This window comes from Patagioenas fasciata, chromosome 26 (genome assembly GCF_037038585.1).
Source record: "Patagioenas fasciata isolate bPatFas1 chromosome 26, bPatFas1.hap1, whole genome shotgun sequence".
Lineage (NCBI taxonomy): Eukaryota > Metazoa > Chordata > Aves > Columbiformes > Columbidae > Patagioenas > Patagioenas fasciata.
Window position 1 is genome coordinate 3,827,995 of NC_092545.1, and position 15,539 is coordinate 3,843,533.

The 15,539-nt window shown below is 58.3% G+C and overlaps 1 protein-coding gene across 8 annotated transcripts in view; it reads left to right on the top strand.

Moving 5' to 3' along the window:
* The window catches only part of TET3 (tet methylcytosine dioxygenase 3), a 34,449-nt gene that overhangs the window by 8,974 nt on the left and 9,936 nt on the right, over positions 1-15,539 (top strand). For 3 of the 8 annotated variants that reach the window (XM_065856627.2, XM_071799275.1, XM_065856628.2), the window contains 5 exons: positions 7,480-9,676; positions 12,685-12,775; positions 14,032-14,125; positions 14,523-14,731; positions 15,085-15,235. In XM_065856627.2, the coding sequence (XP_065712699.1) occupies positions 7,480-9,676; positions 12,685-12,775; positions 14,032-14,125; positions 14,523-14,731; positions 15,085-15,235 (2,742 nt within the window). Of the gene's footprint in view, positions 1-5,184; positions 5,301-6,885; positions 6,979-7,479; positions 9,677-12,684; positions 12,776-14,031; positions 14,126-14,522; positions 14,732-15,084; positions 15,236-15,539 lie in introns of those variants that run through there. The other 5 variants (XM_071799276.1, XM_065856630.2, XM_065856629.2 and 2 more) reach the window with 4 other exon arrangements.

A 15,539-nucleotide genomic window follows, 5' to 3' on the forward strand; every position in this document is an offset into this window, starting at 1 on the left:
CTCATCGCCAGAGCCGTTGTCATCCTTGTCATCGGGCTGAGGTGGCTGCGGTGACTCAGCAGCGCCGGTGCTGACTCAGCGGCACTGGGGAGGCAGCCAGGAGTGGGGGGGCTTGACATTTTGGGTGAGAAAAGTTGGGTTTTCGGGTTTTTTTTTTGCACAGCAAAATGGTTTTGCTGGTGCCGAGCCGGCACCCATGCTACCAATGTGCGTTTGCCATCCTGTGCGCCTTCCTCCGACCTTCGGAAAAGGGATTTAATCCATCGGGGTCGTGTCTCCCACCCACCGTGAGATGCATTTCCCCACGGGGGACGGGTCGCGGCGGTGAAACCAGCTCGGGGTTTGGCAAAACCGGCGTTTTCCCTACTCCCAGACGGGGCAGGGCTGGGTTCCCACTCATCTCCTGGCTCCTGCCCGCCGGCCATCGCGCCAACAACTTGTCGGTGCTTGCCGGGCAGGAGGGCGGCGGCGTGCACGGTTCTCCTCCTCCTCCGAAAGGTCGGGCCGTTCGGCACGGAGGCGCAAGGAGCCCCCGCGTTTTGGGGGGGAACAACAGCGACATCCCCAGGTACGATGGGACGGGGATGAGCTGGAGGGGAGCTGAGCACCCATGGGTGCTGGGTGGCACATCTGCGTTGTGCACCCCAGGAGGGTGCGAGGAACCTGCTCAAACCTGGAGGGGGCAAAGCCTTGGAAATTGGGGTGCAGTTTGATTGGTACGTGGGTGCGGGGCGGCTTTCCCCAAAAACCGGCTTTTCCCCCCAGTTTGCAATGCAGGGTGGCAATGTCCCTGCCAGGGGGGTTGGGAGGGGACCGTGCCCTGTCCTGCGGGGGATGCTGGCGGTGAAATGGGGCCCAGCCCCGCGGGGGCGGCCGGGCTGGGACAGCAAACGCCGTGGGGCTGGGCGAGAGACGAGGAGAGGCCCCGGGCCCTTCTGCTGCGCCCACGCGCTTCCCTCTCCCTTCTGTCTTCCCAGGTGGGTCCTTTTCCCTCCCCAACCCTGTCCCTTCCTCCCTGACCCTGTCCCCTCCTCCCCAACCCTGTCCCCTTCCTCCCCAACCCCTTTTCCTTGTTCCCCTTCGTCCCCATCTTCCTCTTCTTCCTCTCCTTCCCCATCCCCTTTCCCCCTTTTCTCCCCATTTCTCCCCATTTCTCCCCATCCCCTTCTTCCTCTTCCTCACTTTCCCCATCCCCTTCTCCTTCCCTTTTCCCTTCCCCATCTTCCCCATACCCTTTTTCCCCTTCTTCCCCTTCTTCCCCTTCTTCCTCTTCTTCCCCTTCTTCCCCTTCTTCCCGTTCTTCCCCTTCCTCCTCTTCTTCCTCTTCCTCCTCTTCTTCCTTTTCTTCCCCTTGTTCCTCTTCCTCCCTTTCCTCTGCCTCTTCCCCTTCTCCCTTACCTTCATCCCTATCTCGTTCTTCCCCTTCTTCCTATTCCTTTTCTTCCCCTTCCTCCCCTTCCTCCCTTTCCTCTACCTCTTCCCCTTCTCCCTTACCTTCATCCCTGTCTCGTTCTTCCCCTTCTCCCTATTCCCTTTCTTCCCCTTCATCCCCATCCCCTCCTTCCTCCCCATCCCCTCCTTCCTTCCCCTCCCCACCGAGCCGCTTTCCCCACCACCTGGCGATTTGGCTTTGCCCAACCGGCTCTGGCGCCAATCTGGTAGCCTAGCGCCGGCACGAGAGGAGCCAGCTGTGTTGGAGGAAAAAGAAAACCACTCCAAGAAACAAAAATAGCACCGCAGTTCTTTTTTTTCCCTTTTTCCCCCCTCCGTCTTTTCCCTTTGGAGAGCTTGGCTCCTTCCCTGCCCGGCCGGAGCCGGCAGCGTGCCGCGGCTCCACGCTGTGCCAAGCCTTTCCCCCTTGCCCGCGCCAACTGGCGGCTCCTGGCTCGGCTCGGTGCCGGAGTGGGAACGCGCGCCGTGGTTTGGCTGCGGCGATTTGGTTCCCAGATGCTGTTCCAGTGGGAGCGTCTGCTGGGATGTCGCTCGCCCAACTCTGGTGCTGAACATTCCTGCTCTGAATATCCCAACCCTGAGCATCCCTGCTCTGAATATCCTGACCCTGAGCATCCCTGCTCCGAATATCCCAACCCTGAGTGTTCGTGCTCCGAATATCCTGACCCTGAGTGTCCCTGCTCCGAATATCCCAACCCTGAGCATCCCTGCTCTGAATATCCTGACACCGAGCGTCCCTGCTCTGAGTATCCCAACCCTTAGCATCCCTGCTCTGAATATCCCAACCCTGAGTATCCCCGCTCCGAATATCCTGACGCTGAGTATCACTGCTCCGAATATTCCAGCCCCAAGTATCCCTGCTCCGAGTATCGTGACCCCAAGGATCCCTGCTCTGAATATCCCAACCCTGAGTATCCCTGCTCCGAATATCCTGACCCTGAGCATCCTTACTCTGAATATCCCAACCTTGAGCATCCCCGCTCCAAATATCCCAATCCTGAGTATCCCCACTCTGAACATCCTGACCCTGAGTATCCCTTCCTTTGAGCATCTTTGCTCCAAACATCCTGACCTTGAGTTATCCCTTCTATGAGTATCCTACTCTGAACATCCCAACCCTGAGTATTCCTGCTCTGAGCATCCTGACCCTCAATATCCCTTCGCTTTGTATCCCTGCTCCGAACATCCCAACCCTGAGTATCCCTTCCCTTAGTATCCCTGCTCCAAACATCCCAACCCTGAGCATCCCCTTCCTGAGCACTCCCACCCCAAGCACCCCTTCTCAGCACATTCCTGCCTGGAACATCCCTGCTGGGTCCCATCCAAAAGGGAAAACCCCTTTTCCTGAAGGAAATGAGGATGAATGGAGATGGGAACATATCCCTCATTGCTCTTGGAAGCTCCCGGTGCTGGTGGGATGCCGGTGTGGGGGGCAGGAGCAGGATTACGTTGCGTTCAACTGGCTTGTTGTACCTGGTGAGAAGGAAAATGGGGTGAAATAATTGCCCCGGCGTTATCTGGAGAGGAGTTACGGCTACGGGAGTCCCCAAAATCGCTCCCAGGGCTCATGTAAAGTGAAGCAGGGCTTCCCGTAGCGTAAATCAGCTCAGCAACCTCGGCATCGCCACGATCCCGGCTTTTCTCCGGGCTAAATGAGGACAGGAGCGAGCAGCTCAGACCCAGCGCCGGGGTCAGCCGGGGCCATGGAAACAGCTTGGAAAACAGGGCGGGAGAGGCAGCGGCGGCGCCGGGAGCAGCGGGGCCGGGAGCCGGCGCGGTGGGTACCCTGGCCGGGGGGACCCGGGGGCTGTTGTGGGGCTGGCTTAGCTCTCGGCCTTCCCAGATTGCCTTAATTTTCCATTTTTTTGGGAAGCCGAGCATGGATTTGGGGCATTCGCGCTGTTCCGTTCTTTTCCAGCGTCCCCCAAGCTGGTACCTGGTGATGGTGGTTTGGGAGCAAGAGGGTTTTTTCCATCTCTGGTGATACCCCCTGAAAGCATCAATCCCCAGGGCAGGGGGTTTTTTCCATCTCTCGGTGTCTGGTGACGCGATACCCCCGAGAGCATCAGTCCTTGGGGTAGGGGGTGTTTTCCATCTCTTGGTGTCCAGCGAAGCGATAACCCCCGCCAGCATCGATCCCCGGGTGCGCATGATTCCAGCAGCAAAGCCCTTGGGTGATTTATTATTGTAGGGTCTCCCGCCTTCAGGGATGCTCAGTGCTGGAGGATCCCCGGGAAGGGGGGGACGTTGCCAGAGGAGGAAAACCACAAGCGGCGTTGCCGGGGCTGGCCGGGCTCCACCGGCGCGGTGCGGGGCCGCCAGCCAAGCTGCCTCTTGGCCGGCCCGGCTGGCAGCGGCGCCGCTGACCTCCCGAACACCCCGCCGTGCCCTCGCCGCAGCCCCGGCTCCCCCCCGATGGCACCGGGAAGGGCTCCGGCATCCAGCCTTCCCCCCCGCGCTCAAATTTCATACATTTAATACAATTCGAGCGGGTTTTTCTTGCAGCGGGATGACACCAAGCGGCTTCCGAACTGCTCCGCGTGTGGCGAGTTGCTCTGTTCTCTGCAGCTGAGCCTATCGAGGGTTTTAATAACCCCCCAAAATATTGATACGGGGGGATTTTCGGGGTGTTTTTGGAGAATGAGGGATGTAAAACCTGTTCCCTTGTTGACTTTGGGGCGTTAAGTTCATTTTGCTTACAGGTTGAAAATAATAATTTGGAATATAGATATATAGACTGTAGGATATATAGATTCTTGGCTGTACAGGGTTGTTGGATGTATAGGTCACTGGTTATATAGGGTTGCTGGATATATAGGACTTGCGTATTCAGGGTTGCTGGATGTATAGATCTGCTGGATTTAAGCGGTTGCAGGATACACAAGTTGCTGGATGTAATGGGTTTGTGGGTATATAGGGTTACTGGATATAAAATGTTGCCAATTATATAGATTGCTGATTATATAGGGCTGCTGGATATATAGGCTGCTGGCCATATAGGGTTGTTGGATGTATAGATTACTGGATATATGCAACTGCAGAATATATAAATTGCTGGATATAATGACTTAATGGATATATGGGGTTGCTGGATATATAGGGTTACTGGAAATGCAGGTGGCTGGATGTATAAAATTGCTGATTATATAGGGTTGCTGGACATATAAGGCTGCTGGATCTATAAGACTGCCGATTATATAGGGTTGCTGGACCTGTAAGATGGCTGATTTATAGGGTTGCTGATTATATGTAAGGCTGCTGGATGCATAAGATTGCCGATTATATAGGGTTGCTGGATATATAGGACTGCTGGATGTATAAAATTATAGATGATGTAGGCTGCTGGATTATATAGGTTTGCCCATTATATAGGGTTGCTGATTATACATAAGGCTGCTGGATGTATAAAATTGTTGGTGATCTGGATGTATAGGGCTGTTGAATATTGAAGCTCACTGGATATACAGTATTGTTGATTATATAGGATTGCTGGACATGTCAGCTTGCTGAACATGCAGCTTGCTGGATATATGGGTCACTGTATCTATAGGGCAGCAGGACCTATAGGACGCACAACCAGTGGGGGCTGCGCTTCCCGGCAGAGGCACCGGGGTCCCCCCCGTGTTGTTGAGGCGCTTTTGGGGGCCCCTCCAGCGCTGCAGGGCCAGCGTGGGGCCCCCGCCGTCCGTCCGTCCGTCCCTACGTGCGCGCGGCGCTGGGGCTAATGGCTCCTCCAGCTGGTTTTGCAGGGGGCGGGGAGGGCCGGGGCGGCTGAGGCTGGAACAACTCGTTTCATCCTTCCCTTCGCTCCCGCCGTCGCCTCCGGCTTCACCTCCCGCCCCGCACACGTAAGTGCCACCCGGCCAGTGCCGAACCTGGCACCGGTGGCCCCACCGGGGCTCCCCCCGGCGCTCACCGCGTTGCGAACGGCTCCGCGCTCTTCCCAGCGCAGGCTGGAAACCCTCCAAGCCGGGCTCTGCCTGTGTGGTTAGCTTGGTTTTTTTTAGGTTGTTTCAGGGTTTTTTTTTGCCTCTTTTCCTTCTTTTTAAGGCATTTAAAACAAGGGGAAAAAAATATAAACAAAAAGAAGAAAACCAGATTAAAAAAACCCAAATGTTTTAATCCTCATGGGGATTTTTTTCCCTTTTTATAAAGGATACAAAAGGGACGTGCAGGAGGCGATTTAACCCACACTTGGTTTTCTCTCTATTTTCATGTATTTCCCTCCCCCCCTCCCCAGCTTTTATTCTTTCCCGGGGTCAATGGAAGGAGGTTTGGGCAGGCAGCGCTTTTTGGGGGGGAAAACGGGGATTCGATGCCCTCGGCAGCGATGGAGCGATTCCTGGGGGTGCTGCTGGAATCGGGATTGGGTGTTGAATTTTGGGGAGAATCTGCAGGGTCTTTCCATCCCCCAGCCTGCGGGGCTGGGAACAAAAGGAGCTGGATGAGAGAGACAGGAAAAAAATAATCCTATTTTATATATATATTTCTTTTTATTTTTTCTTCCCCCCACTGATTTGGGGAAGGTTGTAGCTCTCAGGTTAACCCTTTAGTGGCGGGGAGTTCTCGCTCCTGCTTGTGTTAATACAGTGAATTATTTTCCTGCATCCCCCGCCTGGGTCGATAACCTGGTTTATGGGATGGAGCAGCCCAGGGGGCCCCCCAGACTGATTTTTGGGGCTTCCCCAACAGATTCCCCCCCACAAAGAAACCCTTAGGGCCTGTGTCTGCTCCCCACCCAAAGCAAAACAGGTTTGGTGTCATTTCTCCAGGCTGCTGTCACCGGGGATGTTTTGGGGGACGAGCGTGTCCCCCTGAGGGCTTGGGGGAGGCTCAGGGCGGGTTTTTTTGGCTGGGGAGGGTGGTGATGGCTGAGGAAGGACGGGCGAGGCTGTTTGTCCCCGGGTGTGCGAAGGAGCGCGGGGGCGGCGCGTTGTCCCCACCCTGCCCAGGTTGCCGTTTCGCACGGCACAACCGGCACGAAGGGCACAAAACTTGCTCCCCAGACCGGAGGGACCGGTCCCGGCGCTGTCGGCTCCATCACTTGGCTCTGGGGATGCTGCCAAGGGACCGAATCCCCCGTAAAGCCGCGGCAGCATTGGGGTGAACCCTGTCCCAGGGTCGTGGTGATCTGCACCAGTGCTGGGTGTTTTCACCCCCCGGGAAAGGGGGATTTTTGGGATATAATCACACCAGGAGTGGTTCCTCCACAGTTTTGCTGCAGTCAGCAATGTGCTTATCACCGGCGTAGAAACCGGCGCTGCCAGAGCACTAAAATCCCCGCCGTCGAGCGGGGAGAGCACAGAAAGACCCCCCAATGCCTAGCAAAACTCCTTGGAGGGTCTTAACCATGTGTTTGAGGCCAGACACTGGGGTGATGGGCTCTGGGTGCCACCACCTCGTGTTGGCACTAATGGTTTTGGTGCTTCTTTGGCCCGCGGCCGGTTTTCTGGACGCCGTTGCTGTCACTTGGCGTTGCCGGGAGTCCTGGCCGGTCGTGTTGATACAGACGCCGGGTTATTTGAGGTGAGAGCATTCCCGCGCCGCCCCTGGCACCGGCATAGCCAACTCGGCGGCTTCCTGCCGTGCCGCGGTCCCTGCTCCACCGGCTGCTTCGCGCTGGGATGTTTGCTTTGGGCACAGGTCCAACGAAAACCCCCTTTTTTCTCCCTGTGCCGCTTCCTTCGCCAGTGCAAACTGGTGCCAGAGGCGCTCTCCCCATCTCGATGGAAATCCCGGACCGTCCCGTGATATTTCAAAAGCAGGTGGCAGGGTGGGGACGTGGGCGGCGCGATGGAAACCGGTCGCCTTTCGAGCCGAGCTGCTCCTTACGCAGCCGGTGAAACCCGCCTGGTTTTGCCAGTGGCGATTATTACTTTTCTTTTCGCATGTTTCATCTGCATCTTCATCACCTGGGTCAGCAAAAGAGATGGGGAAAGTGGAAAATAAAAATGAAAGAGGGGGAAAATAGGGCGGGGGATGATGGCACATGGCTGAGGATGCTCACGTCTCTCTTCTCTCTCCCAGCAGACAGGTTCGGCGGGCGACCCGGTTGATGGACCCAGCAGAAGCCAAATGGAAGAAGGGCCAATTAATTATGTCGAAGAAAGGCGGCTGAACGAGGGCGGCGGGCTCAGCCTGGCGAATGGGGGCCGGCCGGAGGCGGGGGGCACGGCGCTGATGGAGCCGAGCGGCTGGTCACCGGGCCAGCCGCCCACCGCCGGCAAAGCCCACTTGGAAGACGTCAGGAACCTGGTGGCCTTTTCAGCGGTGGCCGAAGCTGTTTCCTCCTACCGGGTGCCGCTGCCGGGTTCGCCGTCGCTGCTGTACGAGAAGTTCGACTCGGAGATGAGCCGGGGCGGGCTGAGCGCGGCGGACGGCGTGCCGCGGGGGGAGGACCTGCATGCCCTCAAGGCCGCCCTGGCTTTGGCCAAGCACGGAGTGAAGCCCCCAAACTGCAACTGTGACGGCCCCGAGTGCCCTGACTACCTGGAATGGCTGGAGCAGAAGATCAAGACGGCTCTCGGTGAAGAGCTGGCGTCACCGCGGCCCCGTGTCGCCGCCGACCCCCCACCACCCCCCCAGGAAGGTGCTATTGACCCCCAGCCGGTGCCTGAGACCGTCGAACCGTGCCCGCCCGACGGTCTCCCCTTTTCCCAAAGCGCGTTGACCATCGCCAAGGAGAAGAACATCAGCCTGCAGACCGCCATAGCCATCGAAGCCCTCACGCAGCTCTCGGCCGCGCTCCCCCAGCCTGCTGGCAATGGCCACCCCCCGCCACCACCGCCCCCCGCCACCCCATTCGGCCCCGTCGCCCCGCCGGGGCCTGCATGGCAGCGAGGGGACGAGCCCCGTTACCCGCCGGAGCCGGGAGCGGCACCGGAGCCGTTTTTTGGCACAGCACCCCCCCGGGGCGGCTTTGCGGCACCGTGGGGGCTGGAAGCCGAGGGGGCGGCGGGGGCCGGGGACCCCATGGCCGAGCTGGAGCAGCTGCTGGGAAATGCTGACGACTACATCAAGGCGGCTTTCAAGAGACCCGAAGTGACAACCGGCAAAGCAACGGTGCCTAAAACAGAGCCCCCAGAACGAGCGCCCGGTAAGGATGTGCCGAGCAGCCCCCGTTTGCCGCCGACGCCGCCAGAGCCCGACCTGCACAAGAAGACGCAGCTGGTCCTGCAGCAGCATCTCCACCACAAACGCAGCCTCTTCCTCGAGAAAAGCCTGGCGGCGACAGCGGCGGCAGCACCGGATCGGCCGAGCGACTGGTGGGCTCCCGGTGCCCCGGCTGTGCCCCCCAAGCCCTTCGAAAAGCAGGCCAAAGAGAAGAAGAAGAAAACGCCGCCCGAAAAGCCCCCCCCGGCCAAACTGCTCCGCAAACAAGTGCAGATCAAGAAGGCCAAGCAGAAAGACTCGCAGCCGCTCTTCCCCCCGCTCTGGCAGATCAGCCTGGAGGGGTTTCGGGCGCCCGCCGAACCCCCCGCCGAAGAGATGCAAACTGAACCGCCCCCCGCCTGCCCCCCGCCGCCTCTTGCACTACCCCCGCCCACCGCTTGCCCCCCGCCGCCGCCGAACCCCCTGGATGGTGGCCCCGCAGCTCCCGACTCTCAGGAAAGGGGTGCCCCCGGGGGGGGCCCCCAAATTCACCCAGCACCGGCAGGCTTGACCGGCTCCGAGGAAACACCGGCTGCCCCCCCGCCAGCTGCCCCGACCCCCATCGTGGTGGATGACAAGCTGGAAGAGCTCATCCGGCAATTCGAAGCTGAATTCGGGGAGAATTTCAACCTGCAGCCCCCCGAGACGCCCGCCCCGCTCCCCGCCGGGGCTGCCGAGGTGCCGGGGGGGTCGGTACCCGCCCCACAAGTGCCCCCCACCGCCGCTGTGCCGGCTTCCAGCAGCGCTCCCCAAACCGGCCCTAAAAGCTTTTCGTTCTCACCGGGGAAGGGTTCAGAGCCCCCCTTCACCGCCCGGTCCCCAAAACAGATCAAAATCGAGTCTTCTGGTGCTATCACTGTGGTGTCCACCACGTGCTTTTACTCCGAGGAAAGCCAAAACCCGGACGCGGACGACGCCGATGGGACCCCAACCAAGGACGAGGTGCCGCTGACGCCCACCCTGAGCGGCTTCTTGGAATCACCGCTGAAATACCTGGACACGCCGACCAAAAGCCTCCTGGACACCCCGGCCAAGCGGGCGCAAGCGGAGTTTCCCACCTGCGACTGTGTTGGTGAGCGAGCGGCGGTGCCGGGGGGTTTCCCGGGGTGGCATTGCCAGGAGGTGGCTTTGCCAGGGTGGGATTGTCCTGGGTAAATAGCGGAGTGATGCCGTGGTGCTGGCAAGATGCTCACTTTTTGGGGGGATTTGGCTCTTACATGGTGAAACCCTGATGCTGCAGGAACTTTCTCCTTCTCCTGCTTCTCCTTCTTTTCTCCTCTTTCTCCTCCTCTCTTTCTCCTCCTCTCTTTCTCCTCCTCTCTTTCTCCTCCTCTCTTTCTCCTCCTTCTTCTCCTCCTTCTTCTCCTCCTTCTTCTCCTCCTTCTCCTCCTCCTTCTCCTCCTCCTTCTTCTCCTTCTCCTGCTCCTTCTCCTCCTCCTCCTCGTCCTTTTCTCCTTCTCTCCTTCTCTCCTCCTTCTCTCCTCCTTCTCTCCTCCTTCTCTCCTCCTTCTCTCCTCCTTCTCTCCTCCTTCTCTCCTCCTTCTCTCCTCCTCTCCTCCTCCTCTCCTCCTCCTCTCCTCCTTCCTTCTCCTCCTTCTCTCCTCCTCCTTCCTTCTCCTCCTTCCTTCTCCTCCTTCCTTCTCCTCCTTCCTTCTCCTCCTTCCTTCTCCTCCTTCCTTCTCCTCCTTCCTTCTTCCTCCTTCCTTCTCCTCCTTCCTTCTCCTTCCTTCTCCTCCTTCTCCTCCTCCTCCTTTTCTCCTTCTCTCCTTCTTCTCCTCTTCTCTCCTTCTCTCCTTCTCCTTCTTTTCTTTTGGTTACTCAAACTTTGACTCAGCGTGCAGGCTTATGCCTGGAGCTCTATTTACTGCTGGGATGTTGGGTTGTTCAGTGCCCAATCCCATCAGGATGCACTGAAAAAGCACCAAACTCTTGGATTTGATGGGGCTTTTTGTGTGGTTTTTGGGTTTTTTTTTGGCATTTGTTAGACTTTACAGCAAGTGCTAGAGATTTCCCACCCAGTCCCCACAATCCGACCCCATCTGAGTGTGCGGGAGCTGGATCTTCCCTCCCCAGAATTTAAACCGGAGTCATGTTCTCCCCTTGGAGGAACAGGGTGAGGATTTGGGGTGTCCAACTGGAAAAATGGACCCCCCCACCACGGGGAGATGTGGCCTCAGGCCAAGCGCAAGCTGTACTTTATTAATGGGCCTTATGATTATTAATTTACTTGCTTGTAAATGGCAGCAGTAATTAGCCCAAATGGCACCGAGCGAATGAAAGGATTTTCTGGAGCCGCTCGGACCGATCTCAGAGTTTTGCAGGAAAAGATTTGGGTTGGTTTTTTTCTTTTGCAATATAATTTATGGACTGGGAGAAGGGGGATCCCCCCCACCACCTCTCTCCATTTTCTCAAGGCAAAGCTGTGAGAAAAGCAATTAAGTCGGAGTCGGGGCTCGGTGCTTTATTAGGTGCCTGCGCTGTTAGACGCTGTAATAAAATCAGCCTTCGCTGCGTGTCCCGTATTGATCTCGGTCTGGCCAGCTGCAGCCCAGCTGAGCCCGGCTTTTCTCCTCGCCCTGGCGCCCGGCCAGTTCGACATGACGGGAATGAAAATCAGGGGCAGGGGAGCAGGGAGATGGAACGGCACGGCGGGCCGGAGCATCCTTCGCTTCCCGCGCTGGAACCTTCAAAACCTTAAAAGCCACGAGGGATTCACTGCTGCTGGGGCCGTGTTGTTTGCAGGGATGTAGCCCAGAATCCTTCTTCTGTAGCTCAGCATCCTCCTCCGGTAGCCCAGCATCCTCCTCCAGTAGCCCAGCATCCTTCTCTGGTAGCCCAGCATCCTCCTCCCATAGCCCAGCATCCTTCTCTGGTAGCCCAGCATCCTTCTCTGGTAGCCCAGCATCCTCCTCCCATAGCTCAACATCCTTCTGTAGCCCAATATCCTTCTCCGGTAGCCCAGCATCCTGTTCCTGTAGCCCAGCATCCTGTTCCTGTAGCCCAGCATCCTTCTGTAGCCCAGCACCCTCCTCCCGTAGCCCAGCATCCCAACATCCTCCTCCAGTAGCCCAGCATCCTTCTCTTGTAGCCCAGCATCCTTCTCCCATAGCTCAGCATCCTCCTGTAGCCCAGGAGCCTTCTCTGGTAGCCTAGCATCCTTCTCCCATAGCTCAGCATCCTTCCGTAGCCCAACATCCTTCTCTGGTAGCCCAGCATCCTCCTCCCATATCTCAGCATCCTTCTGTAGCCCAGCATCCTTCTCCGGTAGCTCAGCATCCTTCTGTAGCCCAGCATCCTGTTCCTGTAGCGCAGCATCCTTCTGTAGCCCAGTATCCTCCTTCCGTAGCCCAGCATCCTTCTCCCGTAGCCCAGCATCCCAGCATCCTTCTGTAGCCCAACATTCTCCTCCAGTAGCCCAGCATCCTGTTCCTGTAGCCCAGCATCCTGTTCCTGTAGCCCAGCACCCTTCTGTAGCCCAACATCCTGTTCCTGTAGCCCAACATCCTTCTGTAGCCCAACATCCTCCTCCAGTAGCCCGGCATCCTTCTCTTGTAGCCCAACATCCTTCTGTAGCCCATCATGCTCCTCCAGTAGCCCATCATCCTCCTCCAGTAGCCCAGCATCCTTCTCTGGTAGCCCAGCATCATCCTCCCGTAGCCCAGCATCCTCCTCCTGTAGCTCAGCATCCTCCTCCCATAGCTCAGCATCCTCCTCCCATAGCTCAACATCCTCCTCCCATAGCTCAGCATCCTCCTCCCATAGCTCAGCATCCTTCTGTAGCCCAGCATCCTTCCACAGAAGGATGGGAGGTTTTTGGGTCCCCGAAGGGTGCAGGTCTGAGCACCCATCCCCTTGTTCTCCAACAGCGTTTTAGTGCTGGGATAAGAAAATGAAGGAGCGGCCAGGCTGTTTAATGAACCCCTGATTGCCTCTTCCCTTCCCTGATGCTCTTAGGGGGGTACTCTGTCAAGGAACCTTTGATTTTTTGGTGCAAAAGCACTCAATTTAAGGGAACTTGGGGGCTTGGCATCATTGGGGCCACCAGTGGAGGTGCCAACCCCAAAATGTCTGTCCTTGCAGAGCAAATTGTGGAGAAGGATGAGGGGCCGTACTACACCCACCTGGGTTCGGGGCCCACCGTGGCGTCCATCAGGGAGCTCATGGAGGAGCGGTAAGGGCCTCACCCCATCCTGGGGGCCAGGGGGATCCTGAGGGTTCTGTGAGGGCAAGTGGGGGCTGATGAAGGGGAGTGGGGGGGCCCATGGGGTCCTGGGAGGGTGAGGGTGGGTGGCATGAGGGCGAGTGGGGGCTTGTGAGTGTGAGTGGGGGCTTGTAAGGGTGAGTGGGGGCTCATGAAGGTGAGTAGAGGCGTTTGAGGGTGAGTGGGTGCTCATGAGGGTGAGTGGGGACTCATGAAGGTGAGTGGGGGATTGTGAGGGAGAGTGGGGTTTGTGAGGGTTTAGGGGGGCTCATGAAAGTGAGTGGGGGCTCATGAGGGCAAAGGGGGTCCCATAAGGGCTACTGGGGGCCCATGAGGGTCCCGTGAGGGTGAGTGGGGTCCTGTGAGGGCAGTTGGGGGCCCATGAGGGTGAGTGTGGGACATCACAAGGGTAAGTGCGGTACTGTGAGGGTGAGTGGGGGCTCGTGAGAGTGAGTGGGGACCTGTGGAGGCAAAGGGCGTCCCGTAAGGATGGGTGGGGGCTTGTGAGGGTGAACAGGAGTCTCTGAGGGCAAATAGAGGCTCATGAGGGCTAGTGGGGGCTTGTGAGGGGGAGTGGGGGCCTGTGGGATTCTGTGAAGGTGAGTGGAGGCATCATGTGGGAAAGTAGCATCCCGTGAGGGTGAGTGGGTGCTGTGATGGGAGTGAGGACCTGTGAAGAGTCCTGTGAGGGTGAGTGATGTCCCGTGAAGGTGCCTGAAGGTGAGGGGGGGCTTGTGAGGGCAATCAGGGGCTTGTGGGGTCCTGTGAGGGTGTATGGGGGCCCATGAGGGCGAGTGGGGTCCCACAAGGGGGATTAGGGACTCATGAGGGGTCTGTGAGGGTGAGTGGGGGTTTGTGAGCATGAATGGGGGCCCATGAGGGCAAGCGGAGGCTTGTGAGGGCAAGTGAGAGTCCGTGAGGAAGAACTGGGGTTTGTGAGGGCGAGAGGGAGCCCATGGGGTCTTGTGAAGGCGAGTGGTGTCCTGTGAGGTTGCATGGGGTCCCATGAGGGTGGATAGTGTTCCCTGAGGACGAGTGGGGGTCCTGAAGGTGAGTGGGGGCTCCGGAGGGCTCCGGTGAGGGCGACTGGGGGCTCCTGAGGGCTCCGGTGAGGGCTCGTTGGCTCCTGTGAGGAAACCGGGGGCTCATGAGGGACCCATGAGGGCAAGCGGGGGATTCGTGAGTGTGGGGAGGAACAAGTGGGGCTGACACCCATCCCTCGGCAGGTATGGTGAGAAGGGCAAGGCCATCCGCATCGAGAAGGTCATCTACACGGGCAAGGAGGGGAAGAGCTCCCGGGGCTGCCCCATCGCCAAGTGGGTGAGTGTGCCCTGGCTCTTGTCCCCGCTCAGAGCCCTCCCCAACATAACACTCCTGATTGTCCCCTCCCTGCCTGGGGACGAGGATGTTCCGCGGTGGCTGCAGTGGGCAGGATGCTCAGTCTGTGACTGGCAGGGAGGAAACGAGAGTGGCAGCCACCCCTGGGGAAACTCCACGGGGTTTCCCATCCGCAGCATTCGCCAAACAGCACGTCCGTGCCTGCACCCCCTGCGTCGGTCACATCCTCTCCCCGGCATCCCAAAACTCATGGGGGCGAATACAATGCAGTTCTACCCCCCCAAATCCCCACGGGGTGCTGTGGAAGGCAGCCAGTGCCCGCTTTTGAGGTCGTCCCCATCCCATTGGAGTGGTGTGACGTGGCCCCACTGTCTTCCAGGTGATCCGCAGACACAACCAAGAGGAGAAGCTGCTGTGCCTGGTGCGGCACCGGGCCGGCCACCACTGCCAGAACGCCGTCATCATCATCCTCATCCTGGCCTGGGAGGGCATCCCCCGCACGCTGGGTGACACGCTCTACCAGGAGCTCACCGACACCCTCACCAAGTACGGCAACCCCACCAGCCGCCGCTGCGGCTTGAATGACGAGTAAGTCCCACCATGCCGCCGGTCCGGTTCGGGGAGACGGGATGGGAAGGGATGCGGGGATTCCCCCCTGTTTTTGGAGCTGCCATCACCGCGGCGGCGACTGATGCTCGTCCGCAGAGTCAAGTTGTGCCAGGGAAGGATCAGATTGGATATTAGGAAATATTTCTTGCTGGAAAGCGTTGTGAAGCAGCGGAACAGGCTGCCCAGGGCAGTGGTGGAGTCACCATCCCTGGAGGGTTGGACAGACGGACATGAGGTTCTCAGAACATGGGGCAGTGCCAGGGGTGGGTTATGGTTGGACTCGATGATCTCGAGGGGCTTTTCCAACCCAAATGATTCTGTCCCTCCCACAGCCGGACCTGCGCGTGCCAAGGCAAGGACCCCAACACCTGCGGCGCTTCCTTCTCCTTCGGCTGCTCATGGAGCATGTATTTTAACGGCTGCAAATATGCCCGGAGCAAAACTCCTCGCAAGTTCAGGCTGGTGGGGGACAATCCCAAAGAGGTGGGTGATGCAGGCAGAGTGGGGAAAATAGGATTCCTTGTGGGATTTTTAGTGATTTTGGGAGGCGGGAGAAAGCAAGCCAGCCAGCCTGGTGAAACCACAGGGTGTAGATGTCCCAGAACCAGGATTTTTGATGTGACAGTGCCGGTATGGGGTGGCAGGAATGGGGACTCTAGAAACAGCAGGGATGATACCAGAGGGCTTGTGGGTTGAGCAAACAAAAGCACAACAGGTGCTGAAGCTGGAGGCTGAACGGCCAAAACCTCACCAGGAATTTAAACCACGTGCTTTGCACGATGAGGGA